Genomic DNA, 16,498 nt, shown 5'->3' with positions numbered 1-16,498 from the left:
CTCTTCCTGTTGGAGAGCACTTCAGCGGTCACGGGCATTCGGCCTCTGATATTCGGGTAAGCGTTCTCCAAGGCGGCCTTCGCGACACACGACGGCGCAGAGTCGCTGAGCAGAAACTGATAGCCAAGTTCCGCACACACGAGGACGGCCTCAACCGGGATATTGGGTTCATGTCACACTATTAGTAACCCCCACAGTTGCCTGGACCTGCAGAGTTTCACTGGCTGTCTTGTCTGGAGACAATACACATCTTTTTAGCCTGTCTTGATGCTCTCTCCATTCACGTTGTTTTGTTTCTTAAAGACTTGATTAGTTGTAAGTATTCGCATTCCAACCATTATTCATGTAAATTGAGTCTGAGTCTTTATAAGCTCTGTTTGTGAACAGAATTCCCACTCACCTGAAGAAGGGGCTAAGAGCTCCGAAAGCTTGTGTGGCTTTTGCTTCCAAATCAACCTGTTGGACTTTAACCTGGTGTTATTAAACTTCTGACTGTGTTTACCCCAGTCCAACGCCGGCATCTCCACATCATGGGAATCTCAGTCAGAGCTGATGTATCATTTCAGGCAGATTGACTTTTGGGATAATATTTGTATCCTATTGCTTTGTGATTGAGTAAACTCTGGGACTTGCCACACTGTTGGTGTGTTATGTATGTGTCAAGTCCAGTGGATGGATAAAACCCTCCATCTCAACTTTCCACAGGTTGATTCTGATCCAATGCAGTCAGCTTGACATTTGCATCTGTTTTTCTGAGCAGGAAGTGGAGGCTATGCTGATAACCTGAGTGGTGCAGTCTCTACCACAGGAAAAGGGGAGGCAATTATGAAGATTACTCTGGCTAGATTGATTACATTTTACATGGAACAAGGTAGTCCTATTTTTCAACTATCTATTGAATGTTATGTGGTGCGTCAACATAATATACAAATTGCAAAATCATACCTTGGCCTAATTTTAAGATTATGAACTTAAAAATGCTGAGGATGTGATGCCAACAGTAATGTCAAGATGTTGCTTTGGTAACCATCCCATGTTCACCGCTTTGCAGTATACTGGGTAAGTAAGAGGCTATCTCATCTGTACGGAGCTGGAGTGAAGATGGAAGTGTTAGATAAGCTGCTAGGATGCATCCTGGGACCCTGCCTACCTTACATAGACTACAAGATCATCCTTCTTGCAATTCGCTCCGTGTTCTGTAGAGCCACATTGTCATTTTTGAGGTTAGGGCACCAAATTTCTATGCATTAGGTCTTACTGGTATTTCTGAAGAAAGATCATTTAACTTTGTTTCTCTCCACAGATGCTGCCTAATTCACTGCTTATTTTTGAACATTTTCTGTTTTTATTTGCGGTCTCACTTAAGCCTTATTACCATGGCTCTTATTTTGTACTAAATTTAGTCCAGGCAATACAGCTCTGGACCCTGTTAACTTCAGCTGCAACTTGCTTGGATTTTTAGTCAATGAACTTGCTCAAATCTTCCTCACCTGCAACCTGAAGCCTTCACTCACTGCAGCTGTACCCTGTACCTTTTACACCACTATAGCCGTACCCTATACCTTTTACACCACTGCAGCTGCACCCTGTATTTTTTACACCTCAGCTTTGCATTTGTATATTTTTTGAGTAGGAAGTAGAGGCTATGCTGATCTCCAAATGCATAACTGCAAACTTATTTCTCCATTAAAAGACCCTCAATATCTGAAAATCCGGTTGCAATCTATTTTCCTTTCCTAAGCTCCTATGTTAACCCTGCAATTCGATATCATCCATAGGTTTAATTACTGTGCGAGTTGGGTTTCCTCCATATTAATGATGAATATAAATAAACAGGAGCGGACTCTGAGTCCTGGGAAACTCCATTCATCACCATTGAAAAGCTTTTGCCTTTAAAATCAGCCTTTGCTTATGGCCATTTATCCAATTTGTGATCCATGTTGTCACCTCACTCTTCATACCCTGGACATAACATTTGCAAAGAGCACCTCATGAGCCCATTTAACAGAAATTTTTGGAAATCTTTATCTCGTTGAATCACCCAATAACTTCTTCAAAAATCTGGATTTACTTTATCAAATAGCATCGGTGGCACAGTGGCAAGCACTTCTGCCTCACAGCGCCAAGGTCTCGGGTTCAATTCCAGCCTTGGGTGACTGTCTGTGTGGAGTTTGCACATTCTCCCCGTGTCTGCGTCGGTTTCCTCCGGGTGCTGTGGGTTCCTCCCATATTCCAAAGATGGTGGATTGGCCATACTAAATTGCCTCTTAGTGTCCAAAGATGTGTAGGTTAGGGGGAATAGTGGGGCAAATGCGTGGGGGGTTGGTTTGGGTAAGATGCTCTGTGGAAGAATCGATGCAGACTAGATGGGCCAAATGGCCTCCTTTAGCACTGCAGAGATTCTTTGATTCTTCTGTCTGTTCTCTGGGACTGTTGAGTATCTGGTTGTAGTTCTCAGCATTCGACATGATCATCAAAGCTTCTTTTGTGATGCTTGATTAACTTTCCCACCACTTGGTGATCTGTTATTTCTAAGATTTAATTTTAATCTCTTTTTCCACTGGATACATCTCTCCAATTATCTGACACAATCTCTGTTTTCTGTGAGCTAGTGAAAATGTTCACTGTACTGCCCATAAATAGCCTGTTCTCACTGTGCTGTAATGCTCGAAGGGCCTAAGATTTGCTCCCAGGCCAGAAGCATACCAGTCAGGAAAATTCTTGATCATGCATTCATTCCTGATCAAGGAATGTTCTGGAGGGGCTGGTGCTAAAGGCTGTTGGGCCCGCCTCTCCAAGAAAGAGCTCTGGGGCAGTCAGAAGGGCTGCTGAGTGCTGAGGTGGGCTGTTTAAAAGGCTCATATCCATGCTGCAGAACTTTGTAAGAAGTTTAACAACAGGTTAAAGTCCAACAGGTTTATTTGGTAGCAAATGTTGGAACTTTGTCCCAGTGCAAAGAAAAACAGTATAACCAAAAATTGCCCTCATGTGACCTCATCCATGCCAGCTCAGCTCCCCACACAATCTACGTGACCCCTCATGCTCAGACCCCCTGCCACCACACTTCAGTTGGTTTAGACCTATTTCCTGAAATGTCGACATTCCACAAGTTGTGTTTTGAAACTCACAGTAACAAAAATTGCTTATGTTTGAAGACAGCTGTAATTTAAAATGTATTGCTGCCTCTTTGAACTGTAGATGTGAAATACTTCCTGCCACCATTCCTCCCAGTGGGAGTGGTGGGACTGGGTTCAAGGTGGCATTTGAGGATTCTGGCCTCAATGCCATTTTGGCTTATTGGAACTATTGGTGCATCTCAGCCAAGCTGTTGGAGTACAATGTGACACTCTCAATGTGAAAAATTGCCAAGGTACATTGTGTTCAGAAGAATGAGGATAAGTTCAACCTGGTCATTACTGTCCTATTAACCATTCTCGGTCATCAGCAAAGTGAGAGAAGGAGTTATCAACATTGTAATTACGTGTCATGTACTCATTAATCCTTGGTGCAGGCTTTTCCTGAAGCACTCTGTTCCAGCCTTTGTTGCAGACTTGGACCAAACGAGCACCAAAAACTGAATTCTATGTGAGTTAGGAGTGACTGCTCTTGCAGTCAGAGCAGCATTTGACCAAGGAGCCCCAATAAAATAGAAGGAAATGGAAGAGACTCTCCATTGTTTGGGAGTTGGGGGAAACTCTTCATTGTTTGGAGTCAAACCTAGCACAAAAGATGATGGTTGTAGTTGTTGGAAGCTAGTCATCTGAGCCCAGGAGCATCGCTGCACAAGATATTCAGCTGCTTCAGTAATGACCCTCCCTCCATCACAACGAAGGCTCTTTACGTATAATTCCAAAGTGTTCAGTCCCATTTGCAGTTCCACGATCACCTGTAAGTGACTGTATATTCTGTTTGGTATCTCAGCACTTGACTTTGCAAAGCCTGTCCACTGCTTACAGGACACAAATTACCAATGTAGTGGAATACTTGCTTGGAAGGATGTAGCTGCCACAACACCCAATAACCTAGACATTGTCAAGGACAAATGTGGATGCAGTGCAGTAGCTAGCTAAGGCTACTGCTTCCAAGCATGAAATCTCACCACGAGAGGACCCAGGACAGTAGATGCATGGAGGCACAAGTTCCTTACCAAACTATACCCCATCCTAACTTGGAACTGTCTCATTGTTGCTGGGTCAAAACCCTGGAACTCCATTTTGGAAGCCCCTTCAGCACACGGATTGTCGCAGTTGAATAAGGCAGCTCACCTTTTCAAGGACAATAAATAAAAACATAGAAACTAGAAGCAGGGGTAGGCCATTCAGCCCTTCGAGGGTGCTCCGACATTCATTTTGATTATGACTGATCATCAAATTCAATATCCTGATCCCTTTAGCCCCAAGTGCTTTCGCTAATTTCTTCTTGAAATCAGACAACTACTTTCTGTGGCAGTGAATTCCACACATTCACCACCCTCTGGATGAAGAAATTTCTCCTCCCCTCAGTTCTAAAAGGTTTATTACCCCTCATCCTCAAACTATGAACCCTAGTTCTGGACTCACCCACCATTGGAAACATTCTTTCTGAATCTACCCTGGAGAACCCTGTTAGATTTCAAGTTTCTATGAGATCCCCTTTCATTCTTCTAAACTCCAGTGAATATAATCCTAACTGACTTTGTCTCTCCTCATATGATAGACCTGCCATTACCAGGCCTCTGCCTGGTAAACCTTCCCCTCAGATAAAGACACCAAAACTGCACACCATGTTCCAGGTGTCGCCTTACCAACACCCTATTCAATTGCAGTAAAACGTCCTCATTCCTATCCTCAAATCCTCTCGCTATGAAGGCCAACATACCATTTGCTTTCTTCACCTGCTGTCCTTTCTGGCAATTCCCATGTCCCTAAAAATGAATTTTAAAAAATGATGGATGGGTATGATGTGTGCCTAAATCGCCTTCATACAGATGAGGCTCCATATTTGGAGCACATACTTGAAAAGTTTAATCTTAAATTGAAGGCCTATGCTGTAAGTATCACATAAATTCTGTAGCTGCACCATTTAGTTCCTGTAGGAGGCAGCAAATATTCTTGTAATGAAAACAAAAAATGGTGTTCTTTTCCATCAATGGGAATTTTCTTCACCATGCTTTTTAAAGGCAGAAAATCTCAGGATGCTCCTATGATTTTATGTAATGGGCTTTAAAGAATAATTGTTTTGTTTGTTAGTCTGGGCTGAAACGAACCCAAACAGCAATAGCAATCCAATTAAGTAGGTAATCATTTTGCCTGTACTCTAAATGGACACGAGTTACAGCTGAGGTGAAGAGAAAATATGTCCCATACTGAGAATTTCATGTTAGCTGATTAACCGGTTGTGCCACATTATTACCTTCAGTTCGGAGTTTTCCAAAATGTGACCTGCATCACACCATTGTGGGTGAGTCTCCCACTGATTTCAAACCATCTGAAATGTCTCCACATTTTTGAGCACTAATTGCAAAATCTTTGGTCTATAGCAACCTTTGTCTTATTTTTCTTCTGAATGCTCCTTGTCGGTGTCGATCTTTCCTGTTCTCAAAGCCTTTCTGTTGTAGGGAAATATCCCTTACCAGTGCAGAATAGAAGTTGAGTCGCAAATCAAGGTTCAAAGCGTGTCTTTATTGTACAATTACTGGGATCCCAGGGAGACCCCCGTAGCCAGCTCAGAAACAGTGGCTTGGCCACGTTGATCTCAATTAAATCACATCAGCTCTGGATCTTTATAGGGATCCAAAATTCGCGCGGGAACATTTGATTATGCCTTTTTTTACACAATGTATAAAGTGGTCTGTCAGTTTCAAAAGTCCCTAGGAAGTTTCATGGATTAGCATTTGTATGGTGTGTGTTCGTGTTAATGGGATTACTTGGTCCTGCCCCGGTGTCTAAATGCGTTTCCCATTACCATCTCTATGTGTCCTCTTATTTGAATTGATCCTATTGTTCCGTGTCTGTGTTTCCTGCTTGTGAGATTGAGTGTTAATGTCATCCTGTCCTGTTGGGTGTCTGGGGTATTTCATTCTTAACCTTTTATCCTTATCTCTTAGTTTATCAGATTTTTATGTCTGCCTTGGCCAGTTTAAAATGCAGCTGCGCTGTTGCTAGGCAGATTAGGGATCTTCCGTAGTTTCTGAAATTCGTGAGTCTCTCAGCTGTGCAGGGGGGGACCCGATCGAATATCCATCCGGGGGTGCCCCTCTGCATTGTTGGCCCGTTATGAGTGGTGCCAATTAGTCCAATATGTAAATATGTTTGATGATACAAATATGGTTTTCTGGAAAATTTCCTCCTTCACTTTCCAAATGCTTATTGTTTTTCAATAAGCTTTTGAGCAAAGGGAGTTTTAAATACAGCAAGTTAAAATAACAGTTGTGTTATAACTATAGTTTATCTTGCAGAATGCTTCTATTCCAAATTTTACGGAAAAAGAACAACATGGGATTGTAATATTTTACAAAACACCGAACTACTAGGCAGTAATGTGGCACAACCAGTTAATCAGCTCACATGAAATTCTCAGTATTTCTTTGCATCTCAGCTGTGACAAACCCACCAAGCTTTGTGTCGTCCGCAAACTTGCTAATCAAACCAGTTACATTTTCCTCCAAATCGTTTATATATATATTATATATATATATTACAAACAGCAAAGATCCCAGCACTGATCCCTGAGGATTCAGAAACGCACCCTTCCGCTGCTACCTCTGTCTTCTATGACCAAGCCAATTCTGGATCCACCTTGCCAGCTCACCTCTGATCCCATGCGCTTCACTTTCTGCACCAGTCTGCCATGAGGGACCTTGTCAAGGACCTTACTGAAGTCCATGTAGACAACATCCACTACTCTCAATCATCTTCGTCACTTCCTGGAAAAACTCGATCAAGGTAGTGAGACACAACCTCCCCTTCACAAAACCATGTTGCCTCTCGCTAATACGTTCACTTATTTCCAAGTGGGAGTAAATCCTGTCTCAGAGTCATAGAGGTTTACAGCATGGAAACAGGCCCTTCAGCCCAACTTGTCCATGCCGCCCTTTTTTTTAAAACCCCGAAGCTGATCCCAATTGCCCGCATTTGGCCCATATCCCTCTATACCCATTTTACCCATGAAGAAGAATCCTCTCCAATAATTTCCCTACCACTGACATAAGGCTCACTGACCTGTAATTACCTGGATTATTCTTCTCAAACAAAGAAACAACATTGGCTATTCTCCAATCCTCTGGGACCTCCCCTGTCATCCAGACACACGGAACAGCCATGGGGACCAAATTCACACGTCAATATGCCAACATCTTCATGCACAGGTTCGAACAAGACCTTTTCACCGCACAGGACCTTCAATCGATGCTATACACTAGATACATCGATGACATTTTCTTCCTTTGGACTCATGGTGAACAATCACTGAAACAACTATATGATCACATCAACAAGTTCTATCCCACCATCAGACTCGCCATGGACTACTCTCCGGAATCAGTTGCATTCTTGGACACATGCATCTCCATCAAGGACGGTCACCTCAGCACTTCACTGTACCGCAAGCCCACGGATAACCTCACGATGCTCCACTTCTCCAGCTTCCACCCGAAACACGTTAAAGAAGCCATCCCCTACGGACAAGCCCTCCATATACACAGGATCTGCTCGGATGAGGACGATCGCAACAGACACCTCCAGACGCTGAAAGATGCCCTCATAAGAACAGGATATGGCACTCGACTCATCGATCGACAGTTCCGACGCGCCACAGCGAAAAACCGCACCGACCTCCTCAGAAGACAAACACGGGACACAGTGGACAGAGTACCCTTCGTCGTCCAGTACTTCCCCGGAGCGGAGAAGCTACAACATCTTCTCCGGAGCCTTCAACATGTCATTGATGAAGACGAACATCTCACCAAGGCCATCCCAACACCCCCACTTCTTGCCTTCAAACAACCGTATAACCTCAAACAGACTATTGTCCGCTGCAAACTACCCAGCCTTCAGGAGAACAGTGACCACGACACCACACAACGCTGCACAGCAACCTCTGCAAGACGTGCCGGATCATCGACACGGATGCCATCATCTCGCGTGAGAACACCATCCACCAGGTACAGGGTACATACACTTGCAACTTGGCCAATGTTGTCTCCCTGATACACTGCAGGAAAGGATGTCCCGAGGCATGGTACATTGGGGAGACCATGCAGACGCTATGACAATGGATGAATGAACACCGCTCGACAATCACCAGGCAAGAGTGTTGTCTTCCTGTTGGGGAACACTTCAGCGGTCATGGGCATTCGGCCTCTGATCTTCGGGTAAGCGTTCTCCAAGACGGCCTTCACGACAACGCAGAGTCGCTGGGCAGAGACTGATAGCCAAGTTCCGCACACATGAGGACGGCTTCAACCGGGATCTTGGGTTCATGTCACACTATCTGTAACCCCCCATGACTTGCCTGGGCTTGCAAAATCTCACGAACTGTCCTGGCTGGAGACAATACACATCTCTTTAACCTGTGCTTAACCCTCTCTCCACTCACATTGTCTGTACCTTTAAGACTTGATTACCTGTAAAGACTCGCATTCCAAACATTATTTTGTAAATTGAGTTTGTGTCTTCATATGCCCTGTTTGTGAACAGAACTCCCACTTACCTGATGAAGGAGCAACGCTCCGAAAGCGAGTGGCTTTTGCTACCAAATAAACCTGTTGGACTTTAACCTGGTGTTGTGAGACTGTGTTTACCCCAGTCCAACGCCGGCATCTCCACATCATGGCCTCCCCTGTAGCCAGTGAGGATACAAAGATTTCTCTCAAGGCCCCAGCAATTTCCTCCCTTCCCACTCTCAGTATTCTGGGGTATATCCCATCAGGCCCTGGAGACTGTCTACCTTAATGTTTCTCAAGAACCCCAAAACCTGCTCCTTTTTGATCTCAACATGACTCAAACAATATGCACACCCTTCCCCAGACTCATCATCCACCAAGTCCTTCTCTTTGGTGAATACTGACGCAGAGTACTCATTTAATACCTCGCCCATTTCCTCTGGCTCCACGCATAGATTCCCTCTCCCGTCCTTGAGTGGGCCAACCCTCTCCCTGGCTAACCTCTTCCTCTTTATATATGTATATCAAGGGATATTCCTCAATCCTGCTGGCCAATGCTTTCTCGTGACCCCTTTTAGTCCTCCTTACTCCTTGCTTAAGTTTCTTTCTACTTTCCTTGTATTCCACACTTGCTTCGTGTGTTCCCAGTCTCCTAACCTTGACAAATTCTTCCTTTTTCTCTTTGACTAGTCTCACAATATCTCTTGTTATCTAAGGTTCCGGAAACTTGTCATACTTATCCTTCATCCTTACAGGAATGTGTCGGTCCTAAATCCCTATCAACTTAAACTTGAAAGCCTCCCACATGCCAGATGTTCATTTGCCCTCAAACATCTGCCCCCAATCCACATTATTCAGTTCCTGCTTAATATTGTTGTAATTAGCCTTCCCCCAATTTAGCACCTACACTTGAGGACTACACTTATCTTTATCCATCAGTACCTGAAAGCTTACTGAGTTGTGGTCACTGTTCCCGAAGTGCTCCCCTACCGAAACGTCGACCACCTGGCCGGGCTCATTCCCCAATACCAGGTCCAGTACGGCCCCTTCCCTCGTTGGACTATCTACATACTGTTTCAAGAAGCTCTCCTGGATGCTCCTTACAAACTCTGCTCCATCCATGCCCCTAGCACTAAGTGAGTCCCAGTCAATAGGGGAAGTTAAAATCTCTCACCACCACAAGCCTGTTACTTTTACACCTGCCAAAATCTGTCTACATATCTGATCCTCGATCTCCCGCTGGCTGTTGGGTGGCCTATATTAAACCCCCAACATTGTGACTACACCCTTCCCATTCCTGAGCTCTATCCATATTGCCTCGCTGTATGAGCCCTCTGAGGTGTCCTCCCGCAGTACAGCTGTGATATTCTCCTTGACCAGTAGTGCAACTCCCCCACCCCTTTTACATCCCCCTCTATCCCGCCTGAAACATCTATATCCTGGAATGTTAAGCTGCTTCTTGACACCAGATATTCTGCTTCCCACTTCTTTGTAGATGTTGCTGGGCCAACTTCTCCCAGAATACACCAGTGAAGTCCCTCAGCCGCCTCAGGGATTGATAGATTTCTAATTGACAATGTAAAGGGTTGTGGGAATAGTGTGGGTAAAAGGTATTGAAGTGTCTGATCAACCATGATAGTGTTGCATGGCAGAGCAGGCTCGACCGGCTGAATGTTCTGTTCCTGTTCCTATGCTCTCGACCACCTTGTCAAGCCCCCTCTCGAGTGGACTCACATTGTCTGTATCTTTAAGACCTGGTTGGCTGCAGAGATTCACATTCTAATCAGTATTCTGTAACTTGATTTTGTGTCTCTATGCCCTGTTTGAGAGCAGATATCCTCTCCATCTGACGAAGGAGCAGCGCTCCGAAAGCTAATGGCATTTGCCACCAAATAAACCTGTTGGACTTTAACCTGGTGTTGTTAAAACTCTTACTGTGTTTGCCCCAGTCCAACGCCGGCATCTCCACATCACTTTTCAGACCACAGGATGTAACCTCACTGGCGACAGGGGAGGTTCCAGAGGATTGGAGAATAGCCAATGTTGTTCCTTTGTTTAAAAAGGGTAGCAAGAATAATCCAGGTAATTACAGGCCGGAGAGCCTTACATCAGTGGTAGGGAAATTATTGGAGAGGATTCTTCGAGACAGGATTTATTCCCACTTGGAAATAAGTGGACGTATTAGTGAGAGGCAACATGGTTTTGTGAAGGGGAGGTCGTGTCTCACGAACTTGATCGAGTTTTTCGAGGAAGTTACGAAGATGATTGATGAGGGTAGGGCAGTGGATGTTGTCTACAGGGACAAGATCCCTCATGGCAGACTCGTGCAGAAGGTGAAGTCGCAGGAGATCAGAGGTGAGCTGGCAAGGTGGATACAAAACTGGCTCGGTCAAAGAAAGAAGTTTAACAACACCAGGTTAAAGTCCAACAGGTTTATTTGGTAGCAAAAGCCACACAAGCTTTCGGAGCTCTAAGCCCCTTCTTCAGGTGAGTCTGTATATTTCCTCTCTGTATTAGACCTTCCAAAATGAATTACCTCACATTTGTCCAGATTAAACTCCATCTGCCATCTCTCCACCCAAGTCTCCAACCGATCTATATCCTGCTGTATCCTCTGATGGTCCTCATCTCACCTGAAGAAGGGGCTTAGAGCTCCGAAAGCTTGTGTGGCTTTTGCTACCAAATAAACCTGTTGGACTTTAACCTGGTGTTGTTAAACTTCTTACTGTGTTTACCCCAGTCCAACGCCGGCATCTCCACATCGGTCAAAGAAGACACAGGGTAGCAGTGGAAGGGTGCGTTTCTGAATGGAGGGCTGTGACAAGTGGCGTTCCTCAGGGATCAGTGCTGGGATCTTTGTTGTTTGTAATATATATAAATGATTTGGAGGAAAATGTAACTGGTTTGATTAGTAAGTTTGCGGACGACACAAAGGTTGGTGGATTTGCAGATAGCGATGAGGACCATCAGAGGATACAGCAGGATATAGATCGGTTGGAGACTTGGGTGGAGAGATGGCAGATGGAGTTTAATCTGGACAAATGTGAGGTAATTCATTTTGGAAGGTCTAATACAGAGAGGAAATATACAGTAAATGGCAGAATCCTTAATAGTATTGATAGGCAAAGTGATCTGGGTGTACAGGTACACAGGTCACTGAAAGTGGCAATGCAGGTAGAGAAGGTAGTCAAGAAGGCTTGCCTTCATTGGCCGGGGCATTGAGTTTCAAAATTGGCAAGTCATGCTGCAGCTTTATAGAACCTTAGTTTGGCTGCACTTGGAACATAGTGTTCAATTCTGGTCGCCACATTACCAGTGGAGGCGTTGGAGAGGGTATAGAAAGGATTTACCAGGATGTTGCCTGATATGGAGGGCATTAGCTATGAGGAGAGATTGGAGAAACTTGGTTTGTTCTCACTGGAACGACAGAGGTTGAGGGGCGATCTGATAGAAGCCTACAAGATGATGAGAGGCATGGACAGAGTGGATAGTCAGAAGCTTTTTCCCAGGGTGGAAGAGTCAATTACTAGGGGGCACAGGTTTAAGGTGCGAGGGGCAAGGTTTAAAGGAGATGTTCGAGGCAGATTTTTTACACAGAGTGTGGTGGGTGCCTGGAACTCGCTGCCGGGGGAGGTAGTGGAAGTAGATACAGTAGTGACTTTTAAGGAGCGTCTGGACAAATACATGAATAGGATTGGAATAGAGGGAAAGGTCCCCGGAAGGGTGAGGGTTTTCGTTAAGTCATGCAGCATGGTCAGTGCAGGCGTGGAGGGCCAAAGGGCCTGTTCCTGTGCTGTAATTTATTTTGTTCTTTGATGCTGACCAGGCCCAGAGGACACGTCAGACTTTCGTCCTATTGGTTCCCCTTGTACTTCTGATGAAGTCATGCCCTCTAAACTTTAATGGTCTTTCTTATACGTGCTGCTTGCGACTAATTACAAGATGACATTGGTTTTATTACGATTATACCATTGAGTTTATATTCCCAGGAGATTGCATTTTATGAATGAAGAACTATGAGCTAAATTTTACAGTCTCCAGCAGGTGGGGTTGGTTGAGGTCGGGGGTGGGGGGATCCGTAAAATTCCCTGGTTTTCCTGCTACTCCCTTGCTTGTCAGCAATTTTACATGGAAAGGCTGGGGCTTTCCTGCCTGCCCTCAATTTTGAGGCTGGAGGGAGGAGTGGGAAGCATGACCAGTCCATCCTTGTCCAGCTCCATTTGGGAAATGGGGCAGAGCCCTATCTAAGGTTTACCTCCCCTGCCTTTGTTGCCCCTCCCTCCCCTACCTTTGCCTCACCCCCACCCATCTCTGCCTTTGTTGCCCCCCTCCCCTGCCTTGACCAGCCACCTTCGCCAACCCCCTCCCTCTAAAAATAACAGGATAGATAAGGGTAATGGATGTGCAAATCGGGTCTCCTAAAAAGCCAGTTGATGGTAGACTCAGAACTATGATCAGCGCATGGAGTGAAGGAGCAAAGTACTAGACTGAATAGCAATGTGATTACAAAACAGAAACTCGAGGTTAAATGTAATTTCCCAGACTGTCTGAATGTGATTTTCCATGGCAAATTAGTCCTGAAACTAGTGTTCAGTTTCTTCAATTAAAAAAAATATATTAATGGGATATGGGTGTAGCTGGCTGGGCCAGAGTTTATTACCTATCCCTAATTTCCTTTTGAAAAGGTGGTGGTGAGCTGTCTTCTTGAACCGCTGCAGTCCATGTGGTGCAGGTACACTCACTGTGTTCCAGGGAGGGTGTTCCAGGATTTTGACCCAGCGACAGTGAAGGAATGGTAATATATTTCCAAGGTAGTCATAATGTGGAGATGCTGGCGTTGGACTGGGGTGAACACAGTAAGAAGTCTCACAACACCAGGTTAAAGTCCAACAGGTTTATTTGGTAGCAAATACCATAAGCTTTTGGAGCACTGCTCCTTCGTCAGATGGAGTGGAAATGTGCTCTCAAACAGTGCAAACAGACACAAAATCAAGTTGCAGAATACTGATTAGAATGCAAATCCCTGCAGCCAGCCAAGTCTTAAACTTAGCCAAGTTCCGCACACATGAGAACGGCCTAAACCGGGATGTTGGATTTATGTCACATTATCAGTAACCCCCACAGCTTGCCTCCTGGGCTTGCAGAATCTCACTAGCTGTTCTGTCTGGAGATAATACACATCTCTATAACCTGTGTTTAATGCTCCCTCCACCCACCTTGTCTGTATCTTTAAGACTTGGCTGGCTGCAGGGATTCGCATTCTAATCAGTATTCTGCAACTTGATTTTGTGTCTGTTTGCACTGTTTGAGAGCACATTTCCACTCCATCTGACGAAGGAGCAGTGCTCCGAAAGCTTATGGTATTTGCTACCAAATAAACCTGTTGGACTTTAACCTGGTGTTGTGAGACTTCTTGCAATATATTTCCAAGTCAGGATCGTTAGTGGCTTGCAGGGCAACCTCCAGATGGTGGTGCTCCCATGTGCCTGCTGCCCTTGTTCTTCCAGATGGTAGCAGTCGTGGATTTGGAAGATGCAGCTGAAGGATCCTTGGTGAGTTTGTACTTGGGAATCAGAAGTACAATTTCAATATTATGTAGATAGCATCAAATGGGGGTTATAGTTAATACTGACTATCAGAAAATTTGCACAATCGGCAAAAGTGATAACCCCCAAGACTTGCATGGGGAAATCACTAATTGACTTCCCTGTAGAACTCATAAGAACACAAGCTCCCTGGGGATTGGTAATTACTTGTATACCGTGCACTTAATAAAGCAAGCCCCTGAGTGGGTCCATTGATGTATTGTCCTGGTTGGCACTTATTTGTGTTCACCAAGACTAGTGGTTTTGCTTGACTTTATTTTGTGCAATAAGCACCTTTACAGCTGACTCGTGGAGTTATTGTAGCGTGTTAACAGTCAATCATTAACTTCAATTATTTGACAGCATTTGTGGAGAGAGAATAGCGCCAACCCATTACTACCAAATGCTGAAGATACCACTTTCTATGTGTAATTGTTTGATACCATTGCTCTGAATCGGCCACTTTCTCTCATGAGGCTGCCGCCGCCTTCTGGATTCAGATTTCATAAGTGATGGCCTTCCAAGTTCTCAACCAAGCAGCCATTCTACACGTAAGCCTGGACAGCATCTGTTGATGCACTTTGTGATGAGCTCAGCCCCCTCATGTTCCAGCTCTATCCTCTCTCCACAGATGCTGTCTGACAAGCTGAGATTTTCCAGCATTTTCTAATTTTGTTTCATTCCAACATCCGCAATATTTTGCTTTTAACTTTAATTATTTTCAAATTGCATTTTGCTGGAACTATGCCGAGGACATCTGCTTAGATTTGTCTTTAAAACGAAGAAGGGGTTTGATAGTGTAATCATAGAGAAGGTGAAGGGTCCAAAATTAGATGATATGAATACAAGATGTTCACTAATAAATCCTATAATGAATGAATTAGTCTTTTACCCAGAGTGTTTTTTAGATAATGGAATTGTGTCCATGGTGTAGCTGAGATGAATAACATAGATGTCTTTATTGGATGCTAATTAAGTACATGTATAGGAATAGAAGGATATGTGAAATATGAGTCCATTGTGGAGCATAAACACTGGAGTAGTTGGGCCAAATAGCCTATTTTGTAAAATTCTCACTAAATTGTTCATATGGGCAGCATGGTGGCACAATGGTTAGCACTGCTGCCTCTCAGCGCCAGGGACTGAGGTTCGATTCCAGCCTGGTCACTGTCTATGTGGAGTTTGCACGTTCTCTCCATGTTTGCATGGGTTTCCTCTGGGTGCTGCAGCTTCCTCCCACTGTCCAAAGATGTGTGGGTTAGGTTGATTGACCATGCTAAAATTGTCCCTAGTGTCAGGGGGATTAGCAGTTTAAGTGTTATGGGAATAGGGCCTGGGTGGGATTGTGGTCAGTACAGACTCAATGGGCTGAATGGCCTCCTTCTGCAATGTAGGGATTCTATGATTCTGTCCAAGGAAATGTATATGTAGGTTTAGGTAAAAAGTAACCATTGTATTTTATCTTACCACAGGCATGTCTCCAGCAGAGGCTGCTGACACTGGCCTTCAGCGCCTGTTGGCCAGATTACAGAGTCGTGCTGGAGTGATAGTCGTTAATAATGCTGGGGATTGGACAGCCAAGTTCACCACTGAAAATATGCCATGGGCTGCAGTAGCGGGTGATAAGTTGTATTATGGCATTGCTTTGGGCGAGATTCGCAATTCTGCCATTGAAGATACTTCCTTCCAGCACGGGGCAAGAAGCGACATCTAGGTATTCATTCCAAGTATTCTATTGTATTGGACTATTGATGAGTAACTTCATCTACCAAATATCACGAGTTATTCATAAAATACATGCTCCCTTATAGTCAATCTTTTCAGTCTTGCAGAGCAGGAAGATTCCTGGTTTGATCCTTGATCCGTGCTGAGTAATCTGATTACTAAGGACACCATAATCAGCTTCAATCACCATGAGTGAGAGATGAGTGGAAATAAGTCAGGCTTGACTTTTCAAATCACAATCCACTGGCCTCTTCTCTGCCCCTCACGGAGTGTCAGTGAAGACATTCCTTAATTATTCACGGATTCCATGATAAAACAGCTTGATGCCACACGTTGCTTTGGATCACAAAAGAACAGAATGTTAGTGGAAAGTCAGCAGTTTCAGGTGTTGAATAAGGTACTGGACAAAACAAAACAGCTAATTCTACTCCATCTCCGTAAGAACATCTGCTGTATACCAAGGTCATGGGTCAAAATGTCTGAGGGCTGTTCTTGAGATTTTCTCTCTTGCTACTCTTTGCTTTAAAGAGGCTTTTCACTGACTCCT

The 16,498-nt window shown here is 44.4% G+C and overlaps 1 protein-coding gene across 4 annotated transcripts in view; it reads left to right on the top strand.

The window, feature by feature from the left end:
- The window catches only part of asrgl1 (asparaginase and isoaspartyl peptidase 1), a 52,846-nt gene extending 36,691 nt beyond the window's left edge, over positions 1 to 16,155 (top strand). Inside the window, exons 6-8 of one of the 4 annotated variants that reach the window (XM_078213759.1) lie at positions 761 to 871; positions 15,699 to 15,940; positions 16,051 to 16,155. In XM_078213759.1, the coding sequence (XP_078069885.1) occupies positions 761 to 871; positions 15,699 to 15,940 (353 nt within the window). In that variant the 3' untranslated portion in view covers positions 16,051 to 16,155. The other 3 variants (XM_078213761.1, XM_078213760.1, XM_078213762.1) reach the window with 3 other exon arrangements.
- The last annotated feature ends 343 nt before the right edge of the window (positions 16,156 to 16,498 follow it).

Source organism: Mustelus asterias, chromosome 5 (assembly GCF_964213995.1).
Source record: "Mustelus asterias chromosome 5, sMusAst1.hap1.1, whole genome shotgun sequence".
Classification (NCBI taxonomy): Eukaryota; Metazoa; Chordata; class Chondrichthyes; order Carcharhiniformes; family Triakidae; genus Mustelus; species Mustelus asterias.
Note: the sequence above shows the minus strand (reverse complement) of the source record. Positions and strands in the feature narration are given on the sequence as shown.